Raw genomic sequence first — 27,863 nt, forward strand, 5'->3', positions numbered from 1 at the left:
ATCGGGCTGGCTGGAGATAAGCGAATCCCCTTCCTTCCTCCCAATCCTGGAACTTCTGCCTCTCCCAGGAACCACCCCCAGCCGTGCTCCCCGGGGAGGTACTTCACACGCCGTACGGCGAGTCCAGGGATGAACGTCTCCTTCTCAGCGCTGGGTACCGGCGGGGTTTAGAGCTGGTAATAGTAACAAACTTTTTCTCCAGGTCATGTAGCATACATGCACTGTACACTGCTGTTTATTACAGTACACTCTGTTGACAGCCAGTCACAAACATGAGATGTTTAAAATAGAGAAAATAATTGCAGAAAAATAAATTTCTAAAAATTAAGCAGGTGTTAATTCTTCCAGAAATTGGTCACCTGCGAACAAATCTTTAAAAAGAGAAACTGTTGTGCTTTGCTGCTATGAAAACATTAATGCTAATTATCAAATATCAGGACTAAAACCTATATTCGGTTCAGATGCAAAAAGCTGCAAGTCACCCTTTATCATTTAATTTAAATTACTTCGTAAAAAACCCTCACTTTTTAATTTGATCCCAATAAATCCAGAAAATGTGCAAAGTTTATCAGAATGCAATGTTTCAACTAAACACAAATTTAAATGCCATTGAGAAAGCCACTAAGCATATTCAGGTTAAAAATGAAGTCACTGAGATTTGGGTAATTAGGTTTTCCCCTTTCCTTTCTAAGCTGTAACAGACTTGAGTAATCCTTCATAGCAGACCAGACGAAAAGGTAAATAATCTTTGGTATTCTTAGTTTTAGGGAAAGTTTGACCTTTTCTTACTCTATCCTTCATACTAATATAACCTTGTTCCATGAAAGTATTTTTATTAATTATTAATGCTAGAAAGGTACATGCACAAAATAGTTATTTTTCATAACATGTAACAGATATCCATAAAATTGCTACTGTTACATTTTGGCAAAAGGGTCATTTATGTGGTGTGTTTGCTTATTCTCTCTAGTAAACAATTCATCTAGGAAAGTCAACCATTCATTTATGTTACCAGTGAGCAAGCCTATCCTAATTTTGGCACACCTGGCATTCAGTTACTGTGATGATTTTACTAGAATTTGAATTAAGATGTTCACTATTGTAAATTAAATCTGGGAATTTTATAACAGAAGTGAAAAATGAGACCCTGCTTCTCTTCCTGTTTACTTCAAGGTGAACATAATCACATCACTGGATATTGAGAAAAAAAAATCCTAGCATTACTCCAATTTCCCCAGCCAGATTAAAGCATTAATCCTGCAAGTCTACACTCATAAATATAATCATGACTTTGGGCCTATTCAGGCAATGATTAATTGGAAAAAAAAAAAAAAAGCTGTTTAACATCACTCTCAAAGGTAATATTGAAGCATAACAAGCAATAATGCAATTACAGTACTAGTGACTTACAGTTTCATTTTGCCTCGTCAAAGGACAATTAAAATGTGCTTATCTGACACATAATTTCAGTCATGAGTTCTTGTTACAAAAAGTCTTAATTCTTAAATTCTTAGCATATCTATTGAATAAAAACCCCACAAATGTATGCAAAAACAGTGATCCATTGAATTCTCATACATTAAGACTGTACTTTAAAGTGGGAATTCAGATGCCGAAGAAAATCTTCCTTAGATGTTATAGATGGTGGGAAAACTTCTTGACAGAATTCACATATTCCACACTGATTCAGTTCAGAGGCTGTATAAGCTTGTGCCAGCAACTCATTGTCTCGAGGCTGCCAAATGAGCTAAAAGAAACAGAAAATGATTATTGCTGTGGTTTACAATGTAGTTTACATTATGCTGTGATTTATATTAAAAAATACCTGCCTCTTTAAACTAGGTGTCCTTTACACCTGCCTGGCCAGAGACATTAACTAGAGTTCGCATTTAAGAAAAGCAAGATAGGACTTCGTTTTTTTTAAAAGTTCTATAAACATACTATCCTTGCAAACAGGTAGAATGCCTTGCTATCTATTAATGATAGATACTGCTATGAGCAAAAGACTGTAATATCAGTCTGATAAATATTAAAGCTTTTCTGTAACTTTGCATTTCAGTATTTTACTGTAGAAGTCATAGTACATAATAGCCATTTAACAGAAATGAGAAAACACATTTTTACCTTAGAATAAAGTGTTTCTCGTACAGAGTTCGTATGAATCATATTTTATTTCTATTCTTATTGACACATAACTAGTTTTCAGTTTACTTACAAAATGACTAGAGCAATGTCATATTGCTTAAATTACTTATTTGCTCCGACTGCCTTTTAGTGTAAATGTGTCTCCAATAATCTGGTTCGGGATTCCTTATGCCATGACAGGATCAAACTCAACGGGACCATTTGAATAGCTATCCATGCGTTCAGGCAATTCTGTAAACTATGCTAAATTTGGTTCAGCAGCTGTACTGCTCTTGGTCCCTGAGCTAGTTAGTTTAAAGCCAGCAAGTCCGTTTACCTGACATTGGAGTTCAAGGGACTTCAGCCTGATACACACTTTAAGTCAGAGTGTACACTAATTATTTAGCATCATGTCAACTTGCAATCAAAACATCTTCTATCAGTTTTCAAAGTAAAGTTAAAAATTAAGTTGTATTACCTTAGTATTAGCAACACAAGATAAAATACATATGTTTGTGTTATATGACCTGGACGATAAGGTTTTGAGTAAATTGAAAAGTGAATGCATATTGCTGTGACTGCAAAGTAGACAGAATGGCAGCAAGCTGGTATGAGCTCTGTGTGGGGATGGAACCTAGAAGAGGAGAGCACCCTACAGTTTTTTTGGCTCCGTTTTCTTCTCTCTTGCTTCGCTCACACATGGAAAGGCAAGCAAGAATACTTTAGAAAGTAGTTTCTTTAGAAGTTTTAAACGTCTTGCTATCATTAATTTTCATCTCTTATTCAGATTTCATCATGGCAAATAGTTAGAATCTATTTTTTGTTCCTCCCATGGTAACCCACTGTACAACTAACCTAGCTTTCATAGTGGTTAATTCTTGTTTTTAAACCAGCTAAACTTCTCGGAGTCAATTTCCTGTCCATTCCCCACTTAAACAGTGTTTAGCTTATCAAATAGCAATAGCAGATTTACTGTCTTTCATTATGGTCAGCAATCCATATAATTAAATTGACTAATTAGTAATTAAGTGCAATCACACCACTTTTTTCAGCTCAAAGAGTCTACTTATTGTATGTTGCTGGTGTAAATTGCATATTAAATCTATCTAGACACTGACACACTTAAACATCCTTACAGAAATGTGTTTAGAATCACTTGTTTCTAATATCTTATGACGTAAAGCACCATTTAAAAAGAAAGATAAAATAGTATTGTAAAAACCACACAAAGGACATAGAATTCTAATCCTGGAAGCACAACAAGGGGAGGTACTCATCCAGCAACCCACTGAAGCAGGCACTTAACATTTCTTTCTTTGAGTGTTAAGCATGTGCTTAATATGCTTTTCAGAATTGGGATATATTTAAGCAGATGTGCCATTTCAAAAACATGAATATTTAGATTGAGATCAATAAGCTATTGATTTGCTTTTAAAATAACGAACATTCTTTGAAATATTTTTTGTGGAAACAACCCCCTCAAACTGTGAATACCGATAAACACATGCATCTATATGCAAGTCTCACTTAAATGTAGTCTGTAAAATCCTAGGTCCACTAATATCCATGTTTATTTTAATCTGCTGCTCTTTTCAGTCACATAGTTTTTTTTTAAAAAGTTACATCCTAAGAAAACAGTACTGAGTTTTCACATTTAGTATCCACATAGAAGGAAAGAGCTAAATTTATTACAGCAACTGAGAGCAGTTCCAAGAACTTACTGTTGCCAAATCTATTGCATTTATGGGGTTTTCCATTTTATAAGTTAACATATGTAGTAAATACTTGAAAGTTTTATCTACACTAGGAAAAAAAAAAATCAGGTATATAATTCCTCCCTATTGGAGCTTCACCAGTGGCAGGGATGATGGAAGCTGTAAGCAGTGTAGCTACCCCTTAGAAAGGTGGTAAAAATACTGAGAACAAGTTTATGCATAAATTTTGCTAAGGTTAATACAGTCAAAAGGGCATGTATGCAAGTAACTTTTAAAAAACATTAGTGTTTTAATCTACATATGTATGTTATCTGTGAATCAAATCTCTAGCACGGTTAAGAGTCAGAAAAAACTCTAAAGCTGAGTCCAATTCACTGGGAAAAATACTTAAAAACCTCTTTTGAAGGCAGCTGAATAAAGGATGTTTAAATATATTGATATACACAGATGTATATTTAATGGTTACTAAAATAATATTGGGTTGTTTCAAACAATCTTCAGGATAAGACAGAACATTTTAATCCATGTCCTGTATATTCTACAGTGCTATTGTCGATACGACTTACAAATACTGAAACAATTCACCATTGCCTTTCTTTTTCTCAAGTGTTAGCATTATTACATTTTCTCCACAAAGTAGATAATTTACATTTTAAATGGCTCCAAATTAATCTCCTTATTTTGCAGAAATTCCAATGATCAAACCAAAGGCATATTGCTATTCAACCGCAATTCTTCTCTACTTTTTAAGCTGCATACTGCCCTACCAATTTATAATCACATACCAGCTGTTTCACTTGCTGTAATATACAATGCAGGGTGCCATCTATTGAAAAATGAATACACAGACTAACTAGTAAAAGAACAAGCTGGAGAGGGAATACAGAAAAAAAGGATAGTAACAAGCAATGGAGTGAATGCTTCACAGCTCCACAGGAATTCTCCCAGTGATAAAATAAATGGTTTAATTTGTTTAACTCAGTCACAACTTTAACTGAGGATCCAATGAATAATAAAGCACAATAAAAACTGTGACTAGTAAGTTGGTATAGAATTGAGATCTCCTACAGTACAAATAGATATTTAAAATACATTTTGAAAAGTCAGGCTTATAGTTTCAAATACAATGATGAAGAACAGCAAACTTTCCATGTTTAAACTTTTTATCCCAAACTGGTTTGCAATAGAAAATTAAACCAGACTGGGTACATTTTAGGAGAAGAAAACATCAAACCTTTCAAACACTTTCCAAATGCTAGTTTTGCATGTCATGCAGTGGCCAAATTGAGAGGTAAAGCTCTTCTGCTGCACGTACCTTGTCATTAGCAAAGAACACAAAACCACATCAATGTAAATAGTAAAAATATGCCAAAGACACCCTCACAGAATTCCTAAATATCACTATCTGCTTATTTTTGAAAAGCTGTTCTCTCACAAGGTGTGAGAAAAGCCACAGAAATATACAAAAATCAGTCTGTAAAGGTTCATAATAATTTTGCCAGCAATTTCAGTTGAGACAGGATGTTACACAAAAGCAGCAAAGTATTCAGAGATGTGATTGTCAGAACCTGCTGATATATTTTTTGCATTACAGCAACTGGGTCTTGCTTTCAGAAGCTCCCATTGACTTCAAGTAACTATAACTGAAATTCAAGGCCAAAGTATCTACATAAACCTAAAATAAAGTATTTTAGTGAACTTCCCTTCATTTGGAAAAAAAAAAAAAAAGCTTTCCTCCTTGACTGCTTAAACTATGAGGAAAAAAATTTAAGTTCTCTTAGAGGGGAGGAATAGGGTGCTGTTTATACCTCAGATCAAGATAAAAAGCAGATCATTTTTCTACAGTGAAGTACTTATCTGTTCAGCTTTTTAATTAGTCTATTTGTCAAATTCTCTGCTGTACATTAAAAACAATTAAAACAATTATGTGCCCTATTCAACTGAGATCAAGGGTAGAAAGAAAGCAATCTAGGGGGCAACTTACGATTAATGACAGCTTTGAAATAGATATAGAGGCAATTAATATCTAAATGAACTGAAATTTGTGCAAGCATATGCAGTGCTTACATCTGCTTAAATTCCTGCCCTTTCACTGGAAAAGTGCCTTGCACGCATACTTCAGTATCAGAAAGAACTGACAAGAGATATTGTCTTAAAAAAAGACTGATGAGATATTTCATAGAATATATTAATCCTGTCTCAAAGATCTTTGCAAAGTGATTGCCCAAACCATTACCATTTTTTGAAATATACAGTATTTATAGAAAGATACCTGATGAGGACCTCTGACGGTTGTCCCCGCAACTTCTGAAGAAAACATTACTTCAGGTACACCCTGGTTTGTGTGCTTAGGTACAAACGTGAAACCAGTGTCTGTTGTTTTTAAACATGTTTTGTCATGGATATTTTCTATGGGCATGTTTGCATGATTTGGGGGGTTTGTTTTGTCAACAGGAGTTAAGCTTTGTAAAGCTGAGGTCATAAGATCGACTCCATGAGCTTCAAATGAGTTAGGTTCCAATTTACTGGGGTTAACAGCACGGTCTCTGTGCTCCAGGTTAAAATTATGATCTTGAAGCATGTTTTCAGCTATACCAGTACAAGGAACTGTTGGTTTTTCCTGAGTGCTCTGCAAGAAAGCAGAGTCATTGTCTGTAGGTGGAAACTTGACATTAAATTTAGAAAGTGATTCTACAGAGTTGTTGTCCTCATCTTGGCCCACTCCTCTTGGTGTGATAGATGTGATGCATGATGCACCTCTATTTATATCCTTTATAACCCGAGGCTTAAAAAGCTCTTCTGCTTGTTCATCAGTTTTATCAGTACACTGTATCGGCATGGAAAACTGAATTTCTGTGAAGAAAGAATGAAGAAAACATTAAATAGTCCACTGAAGTATAGTTATTAAAGGTGTGGTGTTGGGGTATTTTTCCTGAGAGGTTTTTGATCTTCCTTTTTGGCTTTTTAACCTTTATTTTTTCTCTTTGAAATCAGTTTGAGGCGTAGTTCTCTTTCACAAACATCAGCTCTGACACAAAAACTATCAGAAAAGAAATAAAATGAAATAATTCTGTTCCAATAACTCTATTTCTTTTTGATTTATGGCTATAAACATTTTCATTTTATTGAAAATTATGTTGTCCCATACTCTTAACACATACTTGCATATATTTACTGAAGTGTTCTGGCAGAAATAGAAGCTGGAACCAAAACCATTTCACATGGTGCCAAGAACACACTAAGCGCCATGAGCACGATTTTAGAAGGTATTCAGGTACCAAAGTCCCATTGGTTTCCAAATTAGGTAAATATTTAAACTGAATAACTATTCAGAAGTGAGACCATATTTTCCCTTTGTTTTAAGAATCCCCCCTTCATTCTTGGCACTTTATTAACAAAAATGGTAATAATATACATGGTTACTCCTACTCAGATGAGAGAATAACTTCAGTATACATTTATTGTACAGCAGCCTTCTGACATCACTCAGATATTGTAGCAATGTGGGCCACAGGAGTAACAGAAATCAAGCAGATTAAATCTGTATCATGTATAGCTTTTCGCACAGTTGAGTTAGGCACTCAAACTCATTCCATTCTGAAATAAGCCAAGCACTCATCCCCCAAAATTCCCACCCCCAAATAATAGTTTAGTAGTGTATAATCAGAATATAACAATACAGTTCAGACATAGCAATTTGAAGCCACAAGCTAAACATTAGCACTTCATGTAACAAAACTTCAATAATGGTATAACCTAAATCAGAAGCAAGTGCTAAACTCAGCATCTTTTGCTTCAACCATGTAGGTTTGGCAGGTGTTTTTTGAAATCACTTAAGAGTCTGATCCTACTATTAAGAAAAGTTAGTAGGGAATACCCATAGTAGCTCATATTGTATTAAATGTAAGCATTAGCAGAACTGGACATTCAGGATCTCTTACAGTTGCAACATAAATCAAGGCTTTTTTTGTTTTCAGGAAGATTAAGCTCTTGTCCCATATAACAAAACAGTATTCAAAAGTCTGCACAAGGAAGTCTAGAAAATAAGTCCTCTGACTCTCCTCAGTCCAGCAGTTTTCCTCTAACAGATATGGGGCTAGAGACATTCATAACAGACATCTTTTCAACTGACAGCTAAATTAAAAGCAAGCAAGTGCTGTCATTCACACAGTATGATGGGATATCACATGTAGTAAGTGCCTGCCTCTCACTCCAAGGGACAAAACAATTACAAGAGCCATTGATGTGATGACTGTCTTTTATAGCATGTGATTTGGAGCATTCATCATAGAATGCCAAAACTGGCGGTGCGTTTTCTTGGTGAAATACTGAGCACCATGTGAACAGACTTGAAAAAGGCAGATGGTAAACAGTGGAAGTACTTCTATATATGTGTAATTTACAGTATTTTCAAATATAAAGCAAAGCTTTCAAACAGTTGAATCACAATAAGAGCTTAAGTATGATATTACCAGTTTCAGGTTCTGGCTTTATCTTAAATTTACTCAGTTGGTCTGTTTGTTCTCTGGCTAGCATACATATTCGGTGACACTCTTCTTTCATGTCCTGGAAAATAGTCTCCAGATTCTCCCTGGAAGATCAAAATGGTAAATTAAAGAGTCAACCAATTCAGCTTGTTGTGACCTTTCATCTAGTCACACCCACAAACCAGAAAAAAACAATAGTGTAAGCTACTTTTCTTGGATACTTTGTTCCTCAACATATGTATACATATTTTTGTTCTCTTCAGTAAAAGCAAGCAGAAAGGGAAAAGAAAATGTTGTCAAAGAGCTGTTTAGTCCTATCACATACATTTGAGCTTAGGGCCTGACCCTGCAAAGACGCCCCCCCCAAAAATCCAGCCTTTACATTTCTTTGAGTTCCCTCAGGTATTTTGTGGAACAGCTTATCTTTCACAAGGGTACTGTTTCCATCTCATTCTCGGGAGAATAAGATGCTGCTGCTGTGAACATTTGTTGTCCATTGTTTTCTGTGTGCTTCAGACTTTGCAGGAGAAGAAACACACAAGCATTTGTTACCGCTCCTTCTTTCTCTACCTGACATTTTGGAGAGGGGTTCGTGAACTCACTCCTCCTGCTTTATACAATACCACATCACTTGCATTTTTAAAATTATATTTTTTCCAGAGTATCATATGGACATCAGATATTTAGTTATCTGCACTGAGAATGGTGAGAACAGTTCTTCGTGTTGGTGTGAGTTTTATTTGCCCAAAGGCACTACGTTCTTCAGTTAGTGATGCATCCATAAAATTCCATTGTGAAATTTTGATGAACTTACTGAGTAATTTCTATTTCTAAGCACAGTATCATGGATTTTATAAAATGAATTTCACGGATGAAAAAATGAACTTGGTGACAAACTGGATTTGTGTTCTTTTTTGCATCTTTGTATCAAAAGAGCTCAAAAGGGGATTTTTCTTTAGTGAATTGTTTTCCTTTTTATTGCTTATTCATATAGCAATCAGGAGTGTCACGAGCTATGTTCCTACTTCTGCTGTGCTTCTCTTTTTGAAGACACAAATGTCTATTTGTATCTCATTTGAAAAAAAAATACAGAAGGAGTTGAAGTTGCTACTGTTAACACTTACATCCTGACCATTTTTTAGGTGGTTTGATAAATAAGAAATTAAAAAAGACTCTTAACACAAGTTTCTAATTGGAGCTTGAAAATACACATATGACTAGATGAATTAATCTTAATTTGCTAGACATTTGTGATACTATAATCTTACTAGTGTAAGATTACCAATAATCTTACCAGTCACATACCTCTTTCCAAGAAAACAGTAAAGTAAGGGAGCTATTTGAGAGGAGGGAGACAGAAGACAGGTAAAGGTTTTTCATTTGTTAGATATAAACCAGTAAAGACAAAAAAGTCTTTATCACATCACAGTCTTATTTCCTCTCTTTCTTGTCATAAAGCAGTAGTGAGTCAGACTAAAGACCCACGTAGTTCACCTAGCCCATGTCTGAGAGTGGCCAAAAGCAGATGCCTAGGCAAGAGATAAGACAGCAGGAATTTATGATACTTTTCCCTAATACCATGCTAGCCTCACCCTAGAGAATCTTCTACTTGACCTCAGCAAAATTGTTAAAAGTAGTATTATTGTCTGTCCCGTGAAAAATGCAAACCTAAAGCTTTGGTCAATGTTTTTCCCAAAACACTGGCAGAAGAGGGAATACTTGCTTAGGAAATATAGTGCTTTTAGTCCCTCGGTCATAGCTTCAGCTTACACATAAACCTGGTTTCAAACTCTCTCATTTAGGATGGATCAGGCCAAGAATTATTTCTTCATGCTGACTATCAGACCTCCTCCTGGCAGCGCAGCAGGCTTCTCTGCTGTGCTGCCATCAGTTAATCCATTATGGTTGTACATTCCTGTTCTGAAGAGAGTTAATGCAAGGGAGTGAATGCTTACCCAAAACCCAGCAGTAACATCCACTGCAGTTTCCCACAGAGTTTAACCTCCTGCTGAACCAAGTGGCTATTTTTATTCCTCCTAACTTATCCCTACATACTTGTAAAGCCCCAGCTATGATTCCACATAGTTGCTGGCTTTATTACCTTCCCACACCAGCTCTTTGACCTCTGTTGCTCCCTGTCCCCCATCCATTTTTTAAGGTACTGTGTAGAAAAGTGGAAAATAGATAGTCTTATTTAATAGCAGAAAAGACAATTAAAAGCAATTTTAATAATGCTGCAAAACTATTTACCTTTCAGGCATAGGAGAAATACCAGAGATCTCTAGAGATGATTCAGGCTTATCTGGAACAACTTTCTTACTTTTCACCTTGAAGTAAAATACAAAAATATTGATCACAGGTTAGCATATTAATTTTGATCTTCACTCTGATAAGAATAAATATGTCACGGGATCCTTCACCTAGCCCTTCTGGAAGCTCTCAAAACATTCACAAAATGACAAAACCAATTTTTTACTGTTTATATGAATTCCTATTTTTAGTTTAACTTAGCAACTCAGTGTGGCATTCCTCTGCTCATAGTACCTTGAAAGGAAACTGGTTCTAAGAATATGGCTTGACTGTGATTCTGTTTCAGTCATGTATAAGGTAAGATCATGTATTGTGTATAAGCTTGTTAGTGAAGTATCCAGCTATTTTAGCTCTTAAAAATCAATTTATTCACTGAATTTTTCAATGAACATATCACAAGCTAGTATGTCAAGAGTTCTAGCAGGTTTTTAAGAAGTTATTAACTTTGACTACCACCTTGTGGTTCACTCTAGTATTACATAGTTTTAAATCTGCCAGGCATTAAGGAAAGTTTTTATAATAACCAGTCATTAAGCTGCAGTTTCACTAGATCTACATTACCAGATGGCCTGGGTGGTTTATACGTGCTCCAAATCAGACACAGAACTTGATCATATGTCTGCCAAATCAGCTGACTTCAATGATAGACTGTTTATAATCACAGACCCATAGCCTACAGGTTTGTCTTACCTTGCACTGAAGTGCAACTGCAGCTCCTCTAGACGCATTTGAGCTGCCTCATACCTAGCAACAAATGCTTGCTGTTTAAGTTACGCAATGCTTGGGAAGTCTAATAGCAACAACTTATGTGCTCCTACCCTTACCTACATTCACTTTAAATTAGCTAGCTAAAATAGGTTTACATGGTTAGATTCACATCGATGACTGCAATCTAGCTATCCCACAAGGACAGAATAGCACTCTGGATGCTATTCTATAACAAAAATAGGGTGGCACAGAAGTGACGAAATAAAGTCAATCTTGGTGAAAAGTTCCAGCTGAAAATTATAAAACAGAAATGCTAATCTGGAGTTTTCACAAATATTAAAATTTTAACGACATAAGTAACACAAAACCGAACCAACTGGTGTTCCCAATGTGCTTTATATACTTTAACAATTTCCTAATAATTATGTAATGCTGAAATAGTTTCCTAGAATAATTAGTATAAACATGTTTGAAAGAAGTAATAATTTACAAATGGTTGGGTTTTTATTTTCTCTCTACTTGGTTGCTTATCTTACCTCCCTTTTGTATGCTGGCATCTGCATACCCTTCTGTGCTTCATTTAATTCTTTCAATTTGCTTTCCAGAGTTCTTATTTTGTTGTCTTTGTTGGAAATAATAGATATAAACTTTCTTTCCTTTTGATTGTTTTTGTCCTCAAGTTGCTTCACCTTCATGCTCTCACTTTCTAACTGTTCCTAAAAAATAATTTTAGAAACACCAGTACAATTAATAGAATTGAGGCTTGTGGAATATCACTATTCAGCAGTCTGGAATCAGCTAAATTAAGCTTTTGCAATGTAAGTTACGGTCAGTCTTATTTATTACAGTATTAATTTTAAACTCCTAGTAAAGGCCTTCTACCACTACACATAGATGTAACTCATCATAGATGGTTACTCAAAACAACTGTATGTTTTGAATTTATGAAAGTCATATTAGTGTTCATAAAAAATAAAGACACTCTCTTGGTTCACTTACTGTATCATTTACATGAACATTTTAAAATAATATATATAAAAATAATATTTCATTAATTTCAATCAATCTTAAATAAATCTGAAGAAGGTGATATTCTGCAGCTACCTTAATGTAGCAAACCCAAGAGTAGAATCACAGAATCATAGGATCACAGAATATCTAAAGTTGAAAGGGACCCATAAGGATCATCAAGTCCAACTCCCTGCTCCTTGCAGGACTACCTAAAACTAAACCATATGACTAAGAGCATTGTCCAGATGCTCCCTGAACTCTGAAGGGCTTGGTGCTGTGACCACTTCCCTGGGGAGCCTGTTCCAGTGACCAACCACCCTCTCCATGAAGAACCTTTTCCTAATGTCCAATCTGAACTTCCCCTGACGCAGCTTCATTCAATTTCCTCATGTCCTATCACTGGTCACCAGAGAGAGGAGATCAGCACCTCCCACTCTGCTGCCCCCCTTGAGGAAGGTGTAGACTGCAATGAGGTCACACCTCAGCCTTCTCTTCTCTAAGCCGAACAGACCAAGTGACTTCAGCTGCTGCTCATAATTCTTGCCCTCAAAGCCTTTCACCATCTTGGTCACCCTCCTCTGGACACACTCTAATAGTTTGATGTCCTTCTACTGAGGCATCCAAAGCTGCACACAGTACTTGAGGTGGGGCCGCACCAGTGCAGTGTAGAGTGGGACAATCACCTCCCTCAGCTGGCTAGCTGTGCTGTGCTTGATGCACCTCAGGACACGGTTGGCGGTTTTAGCTGCCAGGGCATGCTGTTGGCTCGCATTCAACTTGCTGTCAACCCAGCCCCCCAGATCACTTTCTGTGAGGCTGCTTGCCAGCCTCTTGTCCCCCAGTTTGTATGTATAACTGGGATTACACTGCAAATATTGCAATGCTATAAAGATCTGTGAAATAAAAAGCAGTAGCTGGCCCCACTTTAACTATCCATCTAGTAATTAATAGAATTTTTATGTATGTGGGCTTTTTGGCAGAATGAAGAAGACTATAATGAACATTTTCTTTAATATGCACAAAGATAGTCCTTGGATAATTTTCAAGAAACAACCTATGGTTAAAAACTTTGACTATAAAAACTTTATAGTTGTCAGTTTATGAAATCTATAGAAACACTGATCTTGAACTGTATCAAGTGTCAGAAAAAGTGGCCTGAAGCCTCATGTCTGTCTCTGCAAGAGAAGTAAGCCCAAAGGGTTAATTCTGCAAGATGTAATGTATGTGAAATGCAATGAGATCATCTGTAGACAGGTGGGGCAACGTGAAGAGGAAAGAAAGAAAGAAGTGCTTTTTCAAGAACATTTGTTTTATTTACAAATGGGACCTAAATAGGGTGAGGTTGTACATTTAGAGATTAGGTAGGTAGGTGCTACTGTAGTAGAAAATGACAGCCATGTAGGAATGGGTCCAGAGCAGGTCTACAGAGACACCCGGTGGTTAAGCATGGATGTGTGTATATGCAGCTGACATAACAGTTTAGCCTCAAAAAGTTACACTAGCTGGATAAAAAAACACAGAAAACCAGCTTTGAAGACACTGTTGTTTTTCTTTCGTTTCAATTGTGACTTTGAATAATAAATCTATGGTAAGAGCTTCAATGCAACTCTGGGCTTGGGTGGTATCTCAGGGATCCAGATTAAGCCTCTTCTGCTCAGTGCATCCAAAACATTGTCTAAAGATGGGATGTTTCTATCCCATTCTTTCAACTTTTAAATTGACAAGGTATTTCTGCTTTAGGTGTTGCTGACTTCCTTAATGCTAATCCTTCCTCCATGCTTTGCACTTCTGGCAGGTGGTGTGGGGAATATATGTATAGTCCTAGGAGAGACCATGAAACACTTTCTATACTCTTCTACTGTGGAATCTGTACACATCATAGTAGATAAGAATCCAGGGAAGCAGATGGGAAAACCAAACAATCAACCAAAAAACCCCAACAACCCAGCAAAAGAATCCTTTTGGAATCTTTCAATAGTACAGCCCTTCACAGCTTGATGATCTTACAGTTTCTAATACTGACTGAGTTTGGGTGTTTGCAACAACGAGGTAACATTTATAAACTGGCTGAACTTTATAAAGCTAATGCCATGACAAGTAAGTATGTCACACAGATCATACTGGCTCAGTTAAGTACTTGGCCACACAACGGACCTGGTATTAGCAGCCAGCAAAGAGGTTACATCTGTATTATGAACAGATCAATAACTTTTCTTTTGAGAGGCTTTATAGGATCAGAGGATAATTCAAATTGGAAGGGACTTCAGGGGTTCTCTAGCTCCTAATCAAAGCAGGGTCAGTTACAATGTCTGATCAGATTACTCAGTTTGGTCTTGAATACCCCAAGGATGGAGACTGCACAACCTCTCCGGGCAACCTTTTCCAATGCCTGGCTGTCCTCATGGTGAAAAGTTTTCCCCTATGTCCAGTCTGAACCTTTCAGGTTTAAACTGCCCATTGCGTCTCATTCTCTTGCCATGCGTCACCATTAAAAGCCTGGCTCCATCTGCCTGATAACCTCAAAGCAAGTATTGAAAAAGCTATTAGCTTCCCCTGAAGCCATCTCTTCTCTGGGCTGGAGAAGTCCAGTTTCTGCAGCTTCTTCTCACGGGGGTATGCACTCAAGCCCCCAATTTCAGTGGGGCCTCTGCTGAACTTACTCTAGTTTATCAATGTCTTTCCTGTACTGAAAGTCCCCAAATTGGATGTAGTATTTTAGATACAGTCCAATGAATGCTGAATAGAGGGAGATAAACTCAGGGAAGCGAGTGTTAGCTGTGCCCCTGTTAATACAGCTCAGGAAGCTGTTGCCCTTCTTTTCTGCCAAGACACACTGCTGGCTCTTGTTCAGCTTGCTGTCTAACAAGACCCCAGCTCCTTTCCAGCAGACCTGCTGTACAGCCAGTCAGTCCCCAGACTGTACTGCTGCAAAGGCAGGTCCTTATATTTTTCCCTGAAGTGTGCTATAATGGCCTGTTTCAGTGGCTTCCTAGAATAAACAAACTGTCAGGTGGTTTCAAGGAAAAATACTATTCAAGCGATGAACTACTATAATGGTTTCAGGGAATATTTACCCAATAATAAAGAGTTAAAAGTTACAGTTGAGATAGCTTAAACAGATGAAGCAATAAGAAAAAAGGCTATTGATACCAGAATTTCTTATATCAGGTAGCAGGGCCTAACTAATCCTACTGCATACATCATACCAGCAGCAAAGAACAGCTAAATGCGTAAAATTGTCAGTTAGCATGAAATCATGCAGTACAGCTTTCTTTGTGTCAAAGATAGGAAACAAAGCGATACTAGAGAAGCTGGTATTGACCAGAACACGCAACTCTAGAAGACTGCTGCAGCACTCACAACATTTTATGATACACTGGCAACAGAATTTGACAACAGCAGGTAAAATACACAAATATGGCCATCTACTAGAAAACACAGAAAAGCTAACCCCTCCCTCATGTTAAACCTCTGAAATTTAAGCTCTAACCATGCACCTATTACAATCAATCCAGGACTTCTATTAACTTTACTGGAGGACAGTATATAGTCCACAGGGAAATCCCATTTGACTTAGGAAAAACCAGTTTCACAGGTATTGATGGGAGTTTCAAGACAGACAGGAAGAAACAGCAACATTTTAACTTAAAGACCATAATCATAATTTATTATCTGGAACTGCACATTTTGCAAGTCTGGAATTTTTGGTCTAGAAGTAGAATAAAGCAGTTAATGCAGTAGAGGACAATGGCTGTAGACATAATTTATTTGGTTTAGAGCAGAATGCAGATTGAATATTATTAGAAAAATATAGGCTTTCAAATAGAATATTTGTGTTTCCAAATTTCAATAGCTGAAAAAGCCAATACTTTATTGAATTAGATACAACACAACTATACTGGGTCAGTGTCAGGATGATGGATTTTTGGTCTAACAGATGTCAAAATATGATGTCTAGGGAATAGTACAAGAAAACAGGAGGCATTCATGACACATCCTTTAATAAATTCACAGACCTTCTTAGTAAGAGTTTCTATGTATTTATTAACTCTCAAGAGATTTCTCTTCCACGAAGCTGTCCAATTTTCCCTTGAAGCAGGAAGTCCCACTGGTTGACTACCTATCCTGTGAAGAATCAGCTCCTTTGCCTACATTTAAAAAATGCAAAAATTGGCAGCTGCCATAAAAGCCTAGAAAGCATTTATCACAATAGAATTAATTTTCCATTATCTTCAACAGGAAGTTGGGGTTATATGCTTCTCCTCCCCTGAGTTTATTCAATAAAATGAGGACTTGTGTACAGAGACTGCTATGTATCTCCACTCATAGTCAGCCCAAGACACAGCCAGAGCTCACAGAAGCATGTGTACCTCTGCTGTGCTGTCTGGACACCTTTGTATCACTCTTGCCAGGTTAGTGGAAGCTTACTACGCACAACACCAAATATTAGAGTCCTCCTTATATCGGAAGGATGGTGCAAAGATATTGATGTGCCTCTGCAGAAGCCAGCTTTCTTCCAGTCAAACATGTTTTCCTCAATCTCCATGCCCTCAATGCTTCGAGTAAAAGAGCTACCACATTCCCAACAACAGGACCATAGAGTAGGCTGGGTCAACCCAACTTTGCATGGGTTTAGGTCTCTACTGATCCCCTCTGAAAAGACCTTATTTGTATAGCACTGCGCCTGGGTTTAAACGCAGACAGACTGTAGTTCATTCTGCATGGAGTTACATTAGAAGTATTTCTGTTCATGGCACAGATGAAGCAAAATCCAGATGAGCTACCTATTGCTGAGAGGTAACTGCAATAATTGACCACACAAAAAAATGCAGATAAAGCCAAATAACTTACACTCCATTAAGAAAATAGCCCCTGAAATAATGATTTCAGTGTCTCATGCGTTGCCTGTAATCTGTATAGATCACATAATTTCTCAGTGTCTCCCCATGAGAAGAGCAGATAAAACAACTTTCTTTCTACTACTCATTATATGACCATGTTACTTAAAACTACTGTCATTCAGCAAGCATTCAGAAATAAGACTATAAAATATTAGACTTGATCAGGTCTCCATGTGCAACCATAACAGAAATGCAAAAACATGCAAAGATGTTCCATCAAAGAATTAACCCTTCAGCTGTGTTGTACTCCAAATAAATGCAAAGATCAGGAAAGAAATGACATCTTGTGATTACAGATTCTAGTGTAGAAAATTATATAAAGACTTTTTTTAAATAAAAAAGCAGTGTATATAAAAGTTTGGTACCAGTACGTTTAAACTGTTGGCAAAAGCTTAGTCTCAAATGAGATTCCTTCAAGACAATTAAGCAAGCATCAGTAATTCAATGAAATTATTCTGATATTAGTATTTCTGATTTTAAAAATGCATTTCTGTGAATTTAGCATAATTAATTAGTTCATAGCTCAGGTTTAGGAAACAAATCCTGAAATTAATTCTTTTTAAATCCAATGCCTGATTTCATATAAAGGTCTTTTTATGACCCTTACATGGTCCCTGCTATGGAGATTCATATTAAAAAATAAGAGTTTTTATGTTACAAGACAGTTCTCAAAAATACAGTAGAATGACTTAGGATAAGAACAATGCAACTTTGTACATCTCTGTCACCGTCTTTGCTCAATGCAAAATCCATTCAAGGCATTTCCCATCTGTTCTGCACTATTGCTTTACTCTTATTCCTGTTACTCTCAACAGGCTGTAGAGAAAATCTCAGTGTTACTTCAGTGAAGAGGGGCAGAAGAGATATCATATTAAAACTGGCTATTTGAAAAAATTCAAACAAATCATCAGTGTCTCCAGAGCAATGGATAGTTCACTTTCCACTCTGCTTTTTGAGTAGAGATTCTCCATTTCTTGCAAAAATACACAGACTGGTTGTAATGTGAAAAGCTCTTGTGAGAGAAAGAGAAAGTGCCTTCCTGACCACTGTTTTTGGCAGGTTAAGAAATAAATAAGCAAATTCCTACTTTGTGATCAAAACTATTCTAGGGAGCTTGATGGCCAGTGATTGCACTGGGAAGGATCCAAGACAGATGCTTAGTTCACCTAGGTAGACCGCAGCAGCACAACACTCATGCACTTCAGGTGAGGGTCTTGTATAAGAAGTGCAGTTCAAAGGCACCAGTAAGAGTCTCACTTATCTCTTTAGGTTCTTATAGTATAATCACAGCACAAATGTGATCTTATGTTAGACATACTGCAGGCGACCATACCTTTAAGACTTTTTCTCTTCGCTTTGCTACGTTCAGTTTTTCAGAGAGCTGGCTGAAACATAAGTTGGAGGTTTCAATATCTTCATGCATCAGAATGTAGGGATGTACATTACCTTAAAAAAAACAAGCAGCTGATTGTCACTGCAATTTTTCCCCAGCCACCTTCTAAGTACAATCAAAATTAAAAGAAGCCAGGCTTATATTAACTTCTTTATTTTCTTTGAGCAAGCCTTCATATTAAACAAGCAAGAGAAGCCCAATTCTGTGCTTAGAGATAATGCAAGACTAAACCAGCAATAAAAAAAATATACATGTACTCTTAAAAATAAAAGCGAACCACTTTGCTAGTATTTATGAAAACCAGGAGTGTTAGGCTAGTGTGAATAAATATTTAATGAGCATGGCAGATTAACACATGGTTACTTTGACTCTTTTCTCTTATTTGTGTAATACAGTCAAAAAACAGTGGAAAATTATCCATCAATGACTATTTGATTTGAAAGAGAATTACCTGCTTATAAAGCTTTGGTTATCCAATAAGATTAGCATCATAAGACTCACCTAATATAAAAGACATGTAACAATAGCACTCACATCTAGAACAAACAACCTGAGTTAAACTTATTAACAGATAATTGTAAAATTAATATGTAACAATTTTGGTTTTAATTCTAGTGAATGATTTGAACCCATATTTTCATAACTTTTATTGGCTTCAGTGTTAGCAGGTTCTACATCTAAAGAAAATCTCACCATTTCTTGAAGAGGATAAAGAGAGACCTCAGAAGTGTTGCATTTTATAAATAGATTTTGAAACTGCACATTCGTGTTAACTCTCACGTTCACAGAAAAGTATGATACTGCTTTGAGAGATGTGTATTGTAAAAACTGAAGCAACAAAGTCAGAACTATTCATCAATGCAACACGGCATAAAAAGAAAAAAATGTGCAAACTGGAGTACATACCTCTATTAGCATTCAGAGCAGCTAACTGCGATTTCAGTTTTGCAATAATGCTGTTTTGAAGCTCTATCTTTTCCTGCTGTTCACGTATTTGCTGCATGTAGCTTTCTGTCTGCAAATATAATTTAATTAGCATTAATCTTATTCTGTTTTGACTAGGGGTGTCCTATTTGGCATATAAAAAGCAGCTCTGATTTTTAAAGATAATTGTAGTTGTGGACCTCTGTGTGAAAACCCAACTACAGTCACCTTTGGCAAGTCCATTTTTTTGAGACTGCCCTGATTAGAAAAGGTATTATAGGAAATAAATCCTGATTTTCAGTAACTGTTTCAACTGTGGCAGTTGTAAAGAACAGAATAACTTTTAAGTATAGGATTCTTCATTCACAGCAATAGAACAGATCAGGTTTAAAATTAGAATTTTAGTATTCTTCAGAATGCTGGTCAGTTAGTTTATCCATAGAAAGATGCAGTTTTCTTCCCCTATGTTTTCTAACAAATAAATGATATAAATACAGGCTTTCAAAAATATAGCTTTTAAATGGAAAACAACAACATTGCTTATTCAGATACAACAGATATTTCTTCAATAACTTTAATTGCCTGTGAACAGAGTTTTGTCTGTTCCTTTGAGTGTAGCAGACTTGTTTTTCTAACCTAGAAAATGGGGTGAGGGTGGAGGCAAGGAAACAGCCCCATTTTTCATCTAGCCGTGCTCCATCTCATGCTATAAACAGGCTATACAGAGCCTAGTAAGACTACTCACATTTCACCAAAGTGTATAAATATTGTTAGACAGCCAGTTAATTGAACAAATGGTCAGGTGGCAGGAAGATGCTGATATTCAAAAACTATTCTTTCATTAGCACATGCCTAATGTTGCAGTTACAGTAGTGCTAAAAACAAGCAAGAAAACTTGTTAAGTCCCAGCAAGGAAACTTATAGGAATGCACTAAATTTTTCTGAAATTAAGAATATGTCTATTACTGAACATGTCATGACCTGGAACAAGACTAGGCAGTGTTTTCACGTCTATTCATAGTTTATCCATACTGCTATCTAATTCTCAAACGTCAATGACAGTTAAATTCCACACCCCCTTACTGCCCAATGTGTTCGTCTGTAGAGCAAGCAGGAAAAAATCTACAAGCAAAATTTATTTTAAAAGACCAGGTAGTAGCTGTACTATGAGAGTTTATTAAAAAAAAAAACAACAACAACAACAAAAAAGTGATCAAAGAGCAGTACACTCCAGCAGCTCTAAGAGACCTCATGAAGCAGAAAAATCACTGAGAACCAAATTGAAAATGTACAACAGCAATGTCTTGTCAACACTTCTGTACAGAGCACAGACATGACAGCTAAAACAGACAGAAGAGAAGATGCTTTTGACAGCCAGTGTGCACAAATTATTCCTTGAGTCAGATGGCAGCAACAAGTTACCAACTAGAAGATCTGCATGACAACCAACCATCCATCTGTATCAAACACCATCTGGCCGAGATGACTCTGGCTTCTGTGTGCTTGACATGGCTCCCAGCTCTAGAGACTGGCAAAACAAGTGGCCTATCGGTAACTTAAGTAGTAAACTGTTAACAACAGAATGGTGGACAATCCAACAATGTGTGAAGGCCACACAATGAACAGAGGAAGTTACTAGAGTAAAGCACTGTACAAAGGTCATTCAAAAACCAGGAGTTTGCTTAAAAACCCTGAAAAACAACACAAACAAAAAACCCTCTCAACTAATTATTGTGTCAACTCTTCTTGAAAAAATACTTTTGTTCTCTTTTGAAGTCATGAAATCCAACTACTGAGTTTGATTAGGACAAAGATTTGAACTGGTAGTAATCCTTTATGAAAGACTTTAATTTTTAATTTCTGAACCAGAGAAAATGCAGAGACAAATCTTGCAAGCATTTAGCTTCCTTAATGCTGATGACCTCACACACTTCTCTGGTTTTCTTCCATAGACTTTATAAGGGCTATCTGACCTTGTACTTGACGTCTTGTTTCTTAGGCAGAAGTTTCTTTCGTGTACTGTTGATGACCCAGGAGTATTAATGTGACTGGTTTTCCTTCAAATAATTAATTGTTCATCATAAAAGACAGAATTTAAAAGATACCCAATCATTCTAAAATATGTTGCCTTTTGTTAAGTTAGTTGCAATTTCAGTGCAAAATGTATTGACACACTACTTGTGCTTGGCTTGTTAAGAACAGAAAACACTACAGACTTGCACCAGCACTGCTGCAACAGATTATGAATGGAGATAGACTGCACAGTGGATGATTGCACACATGACTGACTTGATGCCTGTTCTGCAGTGCCTCGGCTAGTTTATTTTGCCATGCAAAGGGATGGCAAGATTGTGCCCAGATATCAGAATATTCTCTGGTAGACCTTTCCCTCCTCTGAGTTCTACTACTGCTTCCATAACTTGACACCGAGCATGGTTCACCTTCCCCTGAACAAAGTCCCAGCCTACCAGTTCTATGGAAGTATCAGAAAGTCCTGTAGCATCAAAAACATTCAAGTCTTCCTGTAACGGAGGTTCCATTGCTGGGCGGAATATGCACGATAAAATTAGTATGACAAAGCCCCAAACTGCTAGCTTTGCAATATGCTGGCATACATGACGAGAAGTCCTAGAAGAGTTTTGTCTGAAGGAATGTATTCTACAACAGACTAAGTAAAAATTCAAAGGTGCTCCTTCCTGGTCGGAATGCCTCCAGAATCTTTCTGTTCATAATCAAAGAATAATTGTACAGATTATTCTTTTTAAAAAAACCCACAATACTAATTCTAATAATTTTCAGGTTGTTTGCTGTAAATGTTTCAACACACAAACTTTGTTGTCCTAATATATTAAGCACTGTGCAAGCTGTTAAGTCTTTGACCTTTACATCAAGTAAACTAGCAATTCATATAGTGTATCTTCCTACTAACAGAAAAATTATTTAATTTAAGCTATTTACATTAGTAATTTAAAACATAATTTTTAATAAAGCAAATTAAATTTCAAAAAGTACTTCATTAAAGCTAGGTAAATTTTATATACATTTTTGCTGTTTACATTAAAAGACTTCATTAATCCTCCGAAACAGACAACACTTTCCTCGCCTTTAAAACTACAAAAAAATTAAAGGTCAAAAATCTGAAACCCACCTACTATGTTCACAGCCTAATGAGTTATGCTGCAGTGTACTAACCTGGTTTCATAACAGCAATTTCCAACTTCAACAGATACACTAAAGTGCGCACAGCTAAAGCGAAACTGAAATGTACATGCACCACAGTCCTCCATGGGAAGGATGGCTTTAAAGATGCAATTCAGAACCCAACACATACTTTTTGCTGTAGTTCTTTCACAGCATGGTCCCTATCCATGCATGCTTGTCGATAGGCTTCATAAGCTTTGTTAAGCTGCTCCCCAATGTTTTTGTCCATAATTCCCAACGTTGTTTCATCACTGAAAAGATGGTCAAGTTAACAGACCTGAAAAGTAATCAGAAGGAAAAAGAGAGAATGCTAAGAAACAGGAGTATGTAATTAAAAACATATATAACATGACTTGTATGAATATCAAATTCAAGTAATATGTGCAGTATGTTTGAGCATTAAGTCACATAATACTTTGAATTATAGCTCTGCTCACCTCAACATTTAATCTTATGCCTACAGGTAGGTTTAAACAAAAGCCAAATAAAAGCAGGTTAACTCTGAATCAAATTCTGGATGTACAGGATGTGTAAATTTACGTGTAGTTACAGTGTTTGAGGACTAAGACTTAAAATTGGTACAGATCACCAGTTACCTGATTTTACGACAGTTCCAACAGTTTAATGTTTTCTCAATTGTGAAATAACAAATAGCATTAAAAACCAAACCAAACTCAGCTTTTGGCATTCAGCAATAAAAAGACAAAAGCTCAATAACATTAGGTCACATGGACCTATCCTATTCTATGACATATTTGAAAATGGCAACACAAGCAACGTTATGAGGTGAATTAAAACATCTGTTACCTAAAAATCAGTAATACCAACCAGTAAGAATTAGCAAGACTCACCTTTTCACACCACACTATCAACTTTTTACACTTTGTAAACTATTTCAGTAACAATTCCTGAAACTATACCTCATAAGCCTTGACACGTAAGACTACAACTCTATTAAAATGTCACAGACTTCAGTTTCAAAACAGAGTGAACTTTGCAAACACAGGTCCTTTGCTTCTATAGTAATATATGACATGAATGTTAAGATCACAATTTATCATAATGTAAGTACAGTAGAAGACAGGTTAATAAAGTCTCAAGAAAACCCCAATCCCAAAGTACCAGCTATAAGAAGAAAAAAAAAAAAAAAATCAGTAATTCACATCTCTCCTGATAGTTAAAGCATGGTTACCTCACAGCACACAGTATGGGCAACCACTATCTTCTGTGATTATGCATAAACCACAGATACTATGAAGCAAAGTGTTGCAGTCAGAAGAGGATAAGCCATCTAAGAAGAGTATGAGGATAACTTGTCTTGGACCCTGGTCAAAATTCTAAGGATTGCAGCTTGAAGCTTTTGATCATGTTTTCTTGCTCTTGAGTATTTTCCATATCATAGAGCCTGAATACAGAAATGTGTTTTGAATTTCCTAGAAGGTGCTACAGACTACTGTATGGATGTCGCACCTTTTTGTCCTGCAAACTTTATTTTAATGATGTGTGTGTATTGCAAAAGCAACTGTACCTCAACTCCGGCACTGCTGTACTTTAACAGTGGCAAAGTGAATTCTTTAACAGCTTGGAATCGTTTAGGGATCCTTTGATATAACAAGTATTACTGAAATCCAAGTTTATAATTTTTGTGTAAAATGCTTACATTGTTTCATATGAAAGATGTGTTTGTTACCCCCCCCTTTTTTCCTCAACACCAGTTCAGTAGTTTATCATTTCAGGTCCACGCACACTCTCAAAGCACTGTTAGTGACACAGGCTACTTCATCCACCCCCTTCCTCCCCAAAGAGTATCCCTCCACTAACTGGAATATTCATTCTAATTCCTGGGGCAAATCTTTAAATAAATGGGTAGGCTTTTTTCAGTTTCAAATGAAGGACTGTTTTATGTAGTTCAATGCAGAAAATCAGATATTACAGCTGACTGCAGGGCGGGTACTAAACTGCAGAAGGGTATTGTTATGGCTGAAAGTGATTGAAAGTGTGCTCTCACACTCTTTAAAAACTTCCAGAGTTTGCACCAATGTTGATTTTGTACTTTTCTGGAATTCTCCAGAGACACTTGTAACAATTTACCTAGTAAATGGCAATGTCCTGTACATATAAAAGGTAACTTAAAAAAATGAGTGCAATGGGATTTAAGACTATGTTCAGCTTCCAATAGAGGGAATGGGGTTCAGCTCCATATGACTCACAGTTCATAGAAAACAAAGGCATTAATTTCATTCATACAAATTCAAATCTCATTTTGAAAAACAGTATTTAAAATTTATACCTAACTTCCAGCGTTTTACTCACTGATTGACCAAGACTGGGAGTTTTAACAAAGAGTTCTGCTCTTACCTGGACTGCTGGTACCAAAAGTAATTGATCCAACATGCAGAATTGTAGCACTGCTCCTGATTTTCTACTTGGTAGGGAAAAATAAGGAGAACGGTAGCTAATTTACTGGTAGCTCCCTAAAATCCAGACTCCATGCAGCAAGAAAGGGGCAATAAAAGTCATTACTAGTGACACTTTAAGATGGAACTGTAAGTAGAAGAATTGGCCCTTTATTCCCCCATACCCTAGACACTCATTTCTGCTTCCACCTCACCCTTCCCCTTCTTCTAGCACAAGCAGCCTTACGGCAAACCATATCAGTAAACCAATCCTGCTCAAAACTAAACACTAAAGGTGTTTTTACTGTGTTAGTTTTAACGCAGATCAGCTCCGCAGACCACTTCAAATGGCATGCTAATGCAAGGAAGCCAGCACAGGAGCAGAAAACATGAGCAAAAGGCAGACAGAACTCCTGTGTTCAATGGCAACATCGGCTTCAAACGTGTAACTTGAAGTCATGGTTATGTAACAGTGATGTAAGTCTGCACTGCCACATGAAGGATACTCCTGCCTTCCCCCATCTCTGGCCATGTATTTTTGCCACTTTTAATGGTATTAAAATTTTTATGCTACACAGTTGAGCATGCCAAAGTAGCTCCCTGCTTCCTCAAAAAGACAACAAACCCCCTGAAAAAACAACCCCAAAATTAAAACTGGAGCTAGCTCACTGCGAGGCTGCTGGAGCATTACTACCAAGACAAGGAGGCAGTGGGAACATGAGACTAGTCGTGGGCAGGACTGCAGCAGTCTAGATTTAGATTGGATTAAACTACTCTATAGTCACACCCTGAATTGCCTGCTGCTGGAATAAATAACTGCTTCTTATGTTATCTATCTCATATCCAGAACTCCTTGCAGTTAGAAAAACTGGCTCCTTTTTCTGCTTCTCCTCCACAGGCATCAATATTTATCAGGGAATTTGCCAACTGTTCCTTGTCATTTACTCTTCTCCCTACATCCAGTTAGGAGGAAAAAAACAACCCCAACAACCCTAAAATAATAATAATAAAAAACCCAACCAACCTCCAAAACAAATATCCCCACTATTTTAATCAGGCTTAGGTATGCTGTATCCATACAGCAACTGGCACATATTCAGCCCAAAGTGGACAACCCTGACCTTTAGCAACTGACATTCTAGATATTCATTAGATCCTTAAGACTTCCACAATTACTAACAGCAATATGTACTCAGAACAGAAGCAGCAATACAAAATGGTGCATTCTAACAGAGACAGAATTAGAGAAAGAGATTAGCTCTAGAGTTTGTCTGATGAGGGGGTCCTGCAAATATGAGTACCTGAGTGTTGTCTTGCTGGAGCTATGGCAATGAGAACTAGAATTTAATCTTTGAGTAAAGACTTGAACACTGGAAAACAACTGAGTACAGCAAATGTTGTAAGACAAACTTTTAAGTAAACAAACCCAATGAAACCTGCAAATGCTCTTAAAATACTTGCTTTAAATGAGAAACATTTTGCTGATATATGTGGGGAAAAAAGCAGTAATATGATTTTTCTATGAGTCAAATGCCAAAAAAACCCCAACACAAAGATTAGCACCATACTGCTGCATACATCCTGAAATCCCAGCTCCACAGATCACTGAAGAGGCACATTTTGAGTTTTCACAGTGCCTCAGAAAAGACCTTCAATTCTGAAAAGACAAGGTTTTAGCTAATCATGTGCATATACACATTCATTCATAATATACATGCCTACCTCTCATAGCTTCATATGAGAACATAGATGCCATCCAGAAGCAAGTACTTCTCTACATATTTCTGCTTTCAAAACAGCTTCTTCAATGGAAATATTTTGTAAGTTACACTGCCAGCATCTTGGAAACTGGAAACCTGTTGAGGTAATAATTTGTGAGAGGCTGAGCGCTCACTGCACTTTCGTTTTGGGTTTGTTTTGGTCGTGGTTTTTGGTGAGGTTGTGTCTTTTTTTTTTTGGGGGGGGGGGGGGGGTGCGTGGTGTGTGTCTAACGGACAAAATTCCTGCTTTGCCCGACTGCAGCGAGAGTGGGAAACCCAGCAGGAGCCCCTCATGCCACACCAGCGTTACAACCCGGAGCGCGGACAGCCCCGCTGCGCTCAGGGAAAGAGACAGCGATTACTGGAGAGCTGGGGTTGTACACCCCCCCACACACCCCCCCCCCGCTGTTACTGTCCCTGGAATAACAGACCTCTTTCTGCTCCTCCGCCCGCCGCCCTCGCTCCCACGCCCCCCCCCCCCCCCCCCCCCCCCCCCCCCCCACCCCGAGCGGCGGGGGGCGGTGGCACCCGCCTCGGCCCTTCCCCAGACACCGACAGCGCCTCTGCGCCCAAACCACACGCCCCCTGCTCTGCTGTCGCAGCCCGGTAAAGCGGCGCCGAAGGGGGAACCGGCGTCCTGAGGAGCGGAGGGCGGAAGTGCAGAGCGGCCGAGGGCAAGGGGCGGCCGGGGAGCCCGGCGCCACGGCCCGCACCCCGGCCCCTGGGGCCGGGCGGCCGCTGCTCCCCGCGGAAGGGACAGGAGCGGTTTTAAAAGCTACTCAGACTTACGAGCGCCTCACGGAGCCCACGGCCGCTCCCGGCACAGGGCGCTCGCTCTTGCCTGAGCACCTTAACCCAGGAACCAGAACTGACTTCCTGTTGTGCCTCTCCCCGCCCTGTGACGGGGTGCCGTGCCGTTGCCCGCTCCGCCGG

At 37.7% G+C, this 27,863-nt stretch overlaps 1 protein-coding gene across 5 annotated transcripts; it reads right to left on the reverse strand.

The window, feature by feature from the left end:
* Positions 1 to 206: 206 nt before the first annotated feature.
* Positions 207 to 27,863, reverse strand: TANK (TRAF family member associated NFKB activator). Of its 5 annotated transcripts, XM_075756828.1 has the most exons (12): positions 27,720 to 27,863; positions 26,893 to 27,026; positions 22,905 to 23,051; positions 19,556 to 19,664; positions 18,590 to 18,702; positions 16,372 to 16,503; positions 11,881 to 12,060; positions 10,577 to 10,653; positions 8,312 to 8,430; positions 6,112 to 6,692; positions 5,074 to 5,154; positions 1,615 to 1,747 (listed from the first exon to the last, which is right to left on the reverse strand). In XM_075756828.1, the coding sequence occupies exons 3-11, from the start codon at positions 23,001 to 23,003 to the stop codon at positions 5,095 to 5,097; spliced, it is 1,470 nt and encodes a 489-aa protein (XP_075612943.1). In that variant the 5' UTR covers positions 23,004 to 23,051; positions 26,893 to 27,026; positions 27,720 to 27,863; the 3' UTR covers positions 1,615 to 1,747; positions 5,074 to 5,094. The 5 variants fall into 5 exon arrangements, with proteins under 5 accessions (XP_075612942.1, XP_075612944.1, XP_075612945.1 ...); XM_075756827.1 differs by lacking the exon at positions 5,074 to 5,154 and having other exon boundaries at positions 207 to 1,747; XM_075756829.1 differs by lacking the exons at positions 5,074 to 5,154; positions 16,372 to 16,503 and having other exon boundaries at positions 207 to 1,747.

Source organism: Balearica regulorum, chromosome 6, assembly GCF_011004875.1.
Source record: "Balearica regulorum gibbericeps isolate bBalReg1 chromosome 6, bBalReg1.pri, whole genome shotgun sequence".
In the NCBI taxonomy this organism is placed as follows: Eukaryota; Metazoa; Chordata; class Aves; order Gruiformes; family Gruidae; genus Balearica; species Balearica regulorum.